Source organism: Salvelinus alpinus, chromosome 8 (genome assembly GCF_045679555.1).
Source record: "Salvelinus alpinus chromosome 8, SLU_Salpinus.1, whole genome shotgun sequence".
NCBI lineage: Eukaryota > Metazoa > Chordata > Actinopteri > Salmoniformes > Salmonidae > Salvelinus > Salvelinus alpinus.
Window position 1 is genome coordinate 54,784,187 of NC_092093.1, and position 6,812 is coordinate 54,790,998.

The 6,812-nt window shown below is 45.0% G+C and overlaps 1 protein-coding gene across 1 annotated transcript in view; it reads left to right on the forward strand.

Annotated features, from left to right (window-relative positions):
• Positions 1 to 5,898, forward strand: part of LOC139583293 (serine/threonine-protein kinase 17A-like) — a 54,145-nt gene extending 48,247 nt beyond the window's left edge. The window contains exons 6-7 of the mRNA XM_071414201.1: positions 1,967 to 2,146; positions 3,932 to 5,898. Coding sequence (XP_071270302.1) covers positions 1,967 to 2,146; positions 3,932 to 4,265 — 514 coding nt within the window. The 3' untranslated portion in view covers positions 4,266 to 5,898. The remainder of the gene's footprint in view (positions 1 to 1,966; positions 2,147 to 3,931) is intronic.
• Positions 5,899 to 6,812: the final 914 nt, after the last annotated feature.

The window sequence follows — 6,812 nt, forward strand, 5'->3', positions numbered from 1 at the left end:
CGCGGAACACACACTTTCTCAGAACTCCAGCTACTCTATTTATACACACAGTATTGTCCGTCCCCTATGAAGTCATTCACCACCATCTGCTTTCAATTTGTTTATAATAGTGGCTGGACCCTCTATCCCAGCGTGTCCAATTACCTCTAGGCGTCACTCTGTCTGACATGTATGTTTGTAATAGAATGGTCAAACCATATGTCTAGTGTCCAATTGCTTTTAGGCGCCACTCTGTCTGACATGTATGTTATTATGTCTATGTCTGCTCTGGTACCCCAATGGTGGAACAAACTCCCTCACGACGCCAGGTCAGCGGAGTCAATCACCACCTTCCGAAGACACCTGAAACCCCACCTCTCCAAGGAATACCCAGGATAGGACAAAGTAATCCTTCTACCCCCCCCCCACTTAAAAGAGTTAGATGCACCATTGTAAAATGGTTGTTCCACTGGATATCATAAGGTGAATACACCAAGTTGTAAGTCACTCTGGACAAGAGCGTCTGCTAAATGACCCAAATGCAAATGTAATTATACTGTTCACCTATCTTATACCTCTATATGTTATCCATGTGTGTAATTGTACTCCTACACTTCTTTGAGACGGAGAGAGATACAATGGAAAACTTCACACGTGTAAGAAAACCGAACCATTCCCTAGATGGGCTTTTAAAATGATAATGAGTTTATCTTAGAGAAATTCTTCAGCTCATTTCCAGTGGCTGTATATACACTATATATACAAAACTATGTGGACACCGCTACAAATTTGTGGATTTGGCTATTATAGCCACACCCGTTGGTGACAGGTGTATAAAATCAAGCACACATCCATGCAATCTCCATAGACCCACAATGTCAGTAGAATGGCCTCACTGAAGAGATCAGTGAATGTCAACGTGGCACCGGGATAGGATGCCACCTTTCCAACAAGTCAGTTCGTCAAATTTCTGCCCTGATAGAGCTGCCCCGGTCAACTATAAGTGCTGTTATAGTGAAGTGGAAATGTCTAGGAGCAACAACGGCTCAGCCGCGAAGTGGTAGGCCACACAAGCTCACAGATCGGGACCACCAAGTGCTGAAGTGCGTAGCGTGTTAAAGTCGTCTGTCCTTGGTTGCAACACTCACTACAGAGTTCTAAACTGTCTCTGGAAGCAACGTCAGCACAAGAACTGTTCGTCGGGAGCTTCATGAAATGGGTTTCCATGGCCGAGCAGTCGCACACAAGACTAAGATCACCATGCGCAATCCCAAACGTCGGCTGGAGTGGTGTAAAGCTTGCCACCATTGGACTCTGGAGCAGTGGAAATGCGTTCTCTGGAGTGAACGATTCACACTTCACCATCTGGCAGTCCGACGGACAAATCTGGGTTTGGCGGATGCCAGGAGAACGCTACCTGCCCAAATTCCTAGTGCCAACTGTAAAGTTTGGTGGAGGAGGAATAATGGTCTGGGGCTGTTTTTCATGGTTCAGGTTAGACCGCTTAGTTCCAGTGAAGGGAAATCTTAACCCTACAGATTACAATGACATTCTAGACGATTCTGTGCTTCCAACTTTATCGCAACAGTTTAGGGAAGGCCCTTTCCTGTTTCAGCATGACAATGGTTTGTCGAGATTGGTGTGGAATAACTTGACTGGCCTGCACAGAGCCCTGACCTCAACCCCATCGAAAACCTTTTGGATGAATTGGAACACCTACTGCGAGCCTGGCCTAGTCGCCCAACATCAGTGCCTGACCTCACGAATGCTCTTGTGGCTGAATGGAAGCAAGTCCCCGCAGCAATGTTCCAACATCTAGTAGAAAGCCTTCCCGGAAGAGTGGAGGCTGTTATAACAGCAAATGGGGGACAAACTACATATTAATGGCCATGGTTTTGGAATGAGATTTTCGATGAGCACTTTTTACTTTTGGTCATGTAGTGTATATATATCTGTCTAATTGTTTGTCACTGTATGTATCTGCCAGGAGTATTGGGGTGCTGACCTATGTGATGCTGACCGGTACCTCTCCCTTCCTGGGGGAGGACAAGCAGGAGACCTTCCTCAACATCTCCCAGATCAACGTCAGTTACCAGGAGGACGAGCTGGAGCATGTAGACCAGGCCGCCATCGCCTTCATCAAGCTCCTGCTCGTCAAAGAACCCCAGTGAGTAATGTGGTCATTGGAGGGTGTAGGGGAGGGGGTTCTAAGCTGACATATGGAATTGTTTTAAGAAGGTCATACAATGGATCATTTAGCTATTTGATTTAGAATTCAGAATTTTAGGTATAAAAAAAATATATTTAACAATTATTTGGTAAAATATTGAATTTGGCATTTACTACTATAGCCCAAAGAAACGCATTGAATAACACATTCATAAATGCAAAAAAGGCAGTCAAAAAATGTCATAAGGAATAAGGTTTTGAAGTGTCTGTCCTATATCTAAGAGATACACATTTAAGCCCTTATTTTTGTTGGCACAAAACGACCTCCGTACTGCCATTCATGTGTACCTTTAGACGAGTCCTGTTGGGCTAGTGGGGGTTGTAGAGCAAAACGAAGAACAGTCTTGAAGGAGTTCCCACATGCTTGTTGGCTGCTATTCCTTCACTCTGCGGTCCAACTCATCCCAAACCATCTCAATTGGGTTGAGGTTGGGTGATTGTGTAGGCCAGGTCATCTGATGCAGCACGTCTCCATCACTCTCCTTCTTGGTCAAATAGCCCTTACACAGCCTGGAGGTGAGTTCGGTCATTGTCCTGTTGAAAAACAAATGATAGTCCCACTAAGTGCAAACCAGGTGGGATGGTGTATCGCTGTTGTAGCTATGCTGGTTAAGTGTGCCTTGAATTCTAAATAAATCACTGACAGTGTCACCAGCAAAGCACCATCACACATCCTCCTCCATGCTTCACGGTGAGAACCACACATGCGGAGAGCATCCGTTCACCTAATATGCGTTTCACAAAGACATGGCGGTTGGAACCAAAAATCTCAAATTTGGACTCATCAGACCATGGGACAGATTTACACCGATCTTCTTCTTGTTGGTGTCCTTTAGTAGTGGTTTATTTGCAGCAATTCAACCATGAAGGCCTGATTCACGCAGTCTCCTCTGAACAGTCGATGTTGAGATGTGTCGGAAATTGAACTCCATGAAGCATTTATTTGGGCTGCAATCTGAGGTGCAGTTAATTGCCGATATCTGAGGCTGGTCACTCGAATTAACTTATCCTCTGCAGCAGAGGTAACTCTGGGTCTTCCTCTCCTGTGGCGGTCCTCATGAGAGCCAGTTTCATCATAGCGCTTGATGGTTTTTGTGACTGCACTTGAAGAAACGTTCAAAGTTCTTGAAATGTTCCGGAATGACTGACCTTCATATATCTTAAAGTAATGACGGACTGTAATTTCTCTTTGCGAGCTGTTCTTGACATAATATGGACTAGGTATTTTATTCTGTATACCATTCCTACCTTGTAACAACACAACTGATTGGCCCAAACGCATTAAGGAAAGAAATTCCACAAATTAACTTTTAACAAGGCACACCTGTTTATTGAAATGCATTCCAGGTGACAACCTCATGAAGGTGGTTGAGAGAATGCCAAGAGTGTGCAAAGCTGTAATCAAGGCGAAGGGTGGCTACTTTGAATAATCTCAAATCTAAAATGTATTTTGATTTGTTTAACACTTTTTTGGTTACGACATGATTCCATATTTGTTATTTCATAGTTTTGATGTCTTCACTATTATTCTACAATGTAGACTGCCAGACCACAAACATCTAGTCTATATACAGTAGGATAGGCCCCTTGGGGAATCAAATCCACATCCTTTGTGTTGAAAGTGCTATGCTTGGTCAAACCAACAAAGCCATTGGAGAAGGTGAATATGGAGGTAAAAGTTTCCAATGATTCCCTGGCCTCACACAGTCCTTTCTCCCAACAGGAACCGTGCCACAGCTGAGGAGTGCCTGCAGCACCAGTGGCTCCAGCCAAAAGAGAAAAGGGAAGCCGAGGCGACAGTAGAGGTGAAAGAGACTATAAGCCCCACCAAGTGCACCTCTGAGCCAGCCAACCCCGAGAGCCACATCAGGGGTGAGGAGGAGGAAGGCCCCGAAACGGAGGAGCTGATCGTGATGGCGGCCTACACGCTGGGCCAGTGCCGCCAGTCAACAGACAAGGAGGTCATGACCCCCGACCAGAAGGCCATCTCCAAACGCTTCAAGTTCGAGGAGCCCTTCAGCGCCCTCCAAGAGGTTCCTGGAGAGTTCATCTACTGAAGGACTCACACACATCTCATCCTCTACACTAGGTGGTCCTGGAGAGCTAGTGGTGGTGTTGGGTCTCCCTTCTGCCCTTCACTGACACACCAGATAATTCAGATCGTCACGGCCCTGATTAGTTGCTTAGTAGAATCAGGTGCATTAGTGATGGGTTGGAGCCAAAGCCTGCACCAACCAGTAGCTCGCAAAGAACCTGGGTGGAAAAACTCCTGCTCTTACATCTAGGGAAAAGCAGTTAAACACATTGCACTTACAAACCAGAAGAAACATCTCACACTTTTCTAACCCACCTCACGGTCTGAATTCGTAACCCAAACTGTTTTTTTTGTCCCTTTTTTTTCATATACACCCTGTCGTTACTCCAGACTAAGCCTTGTTGTGGCGTTACTCCAGACTGAGCCTTGTTGTGTCGTTACTCCAGACTAAGCCTTGTTGTGGCGTTACTCCAGACTGAGCCTTGTTGTGACGTTACTCCAGATTAAGCCTTGTTGTGACGTTTCTCCAGACTAAGCCTTGTTGTGACGTTTCTCCAGACTGAGCCTTGTTGTGGCGTTACTCCAGACTGAGCCTTGTTGTGTCGTTACTCCAGACTAAGCCTTGTTGTGGCGTTACTCCAGACTGAGCCTTGTTGTGGCGTTACTCCAGACTAAGCCTTGTTGTGACGTTTCTCCTGACTAAGCCTTGTTGTGACGTTTCTCCAGACTAAGCCTTGTTGTGACGTTTCTCCAGACTAAGCCTTGTTGTGACGTTTCTCCTGACTGAGCCTTGTTGTGACGTTTCTCCAGACTGAGCCTTGTTGTGACGTTTCACCAGACTAAGCCTTGTTGTGACGTTTCTCCAGACTAAGCCTTGTTGTGACGTTTCTCCTGACTAAGCCTTGTTGTGACGTTTCTCCTGACTAAGCCTTGTTGTGACGTTTCTCCAGACTAAGCCGTGTTGTGACGTTACTCCAGACTAAGCCTTGTTGTGACGTTACTCCAGACTAAGCCTTGTTGTGACGTTACTCCAGACTAAGCCTTGTTGTGACGTTACTCCTGACTAAGCCTTGTTGTGACGTTTCTCCTGACTAAGCCTTGTTGTGACGTTTCTCCTGACTGAGCCTTGTTGTGACGTTTCTCCAGACTGAGCCTTGTTGTGACGTTTCTCCAGACTGAGCCTTGTTGTGACGTTTCTCCAGACTAAGCCTTGTTGTGACGTTTCTCCTGACTAAGCCTTGTTGTGGTGCTTTGTTTTCTTTTTCTTTGGTGCCTTGCTGGGATAATTAGAGAAGGAATTGCATATTTTTTGTCCATGTTTTGTCTGCCATGTATTTTCTTTATGTTTAAGGTTATAGATATCTTCTGTAAGGGGAAAGGGGGGGGGGTTAATTATATATATATATATATAAAACGTTATGTTGATATAAGCGTACGTCTCTAAATAACTCTGAATAAGCCATTGCACACGTTTGACCCAGAGCTGGGAACATCCCATGCGTTTCTATCTCTTCACCAATAATTGCCACTTGCATATGCAGAGAGCGCTTGGTTTTCTTTCCTAACTCTCAAATAATCGTCATAGTCTCCATCAAACAAGAAGCTTCTTATTATGGGATGTTCTACTGTAAATAAAGATATATCTCTTAAACCTTTTTCTGAGTACCATTTGTTTGTTTTTTTATACTGAATTATGGCCTAGAATGAAGATCTATTTATTTCAGAGGAGATGATGCGTGGACACACTGGCAGCGGTGCCCACTCCCCTGGGTGCCCTCTCCCCTGGGTGCCCTCTCCCCTGGGTGCCCACTCCCCTGGGTGCCCTCTCCCCTGGGTGCCCACTCCCCTGGGTGAGGTGAAGCAAAGCATCAGTGCTGCCCCATTAGCCATTCATATACAGCTGTTAGTTAAAAAGACTACTCTAGCCTTGCAGGTCCTCTCCTCCTCTGTCTCCTTGTCCATCTCTCACCCTCCACTTCTGATGTTTGGCTTTCCAGTGTGTTCTTTTAATAACCACCCTCCAACACAATTATCTTTAGGAAGAAGTTATTGAGCCATCAATTTCGATTAAAAACATTCCAGTAGTCCATTGGGTAAGTCATGTCTTTGGTGCACCTAAAAGAACATACAGAATTGTGACTTAATCCTGTACAACGTATAGGTCTGGGTAGAGAATTATAAATTATATTTGTCAGGAACACAATAAGGACGTGGTCTATACATTGTTTTCTCCCAAATGACCATTAGATGGCAATGTTGGCTCTATTCTGGGACCTACACATGAGTCATTCACGTTCCATAAAAGTGCCTCCGTTCTTCCTCCCGTCCTTGACGTGATCACTGATTAGACGTGATCGAACAGGTGAGTGCAAGGCCTCCATCACATGGCTTTCACCTCAAGGGAAGGGTGGAAATAAATCGTGCTTGTTTGACACTATTATAAACCTTGATTCAAACAGACCTGTTTCTATATTCACTCCAACTTGATGTAGCCAGTTTGGGAGAGGTGAGGAACAGCTATGGAACAGGGCTTTGTGGTAATGGAAGAATATATCAATATTTTATGTGA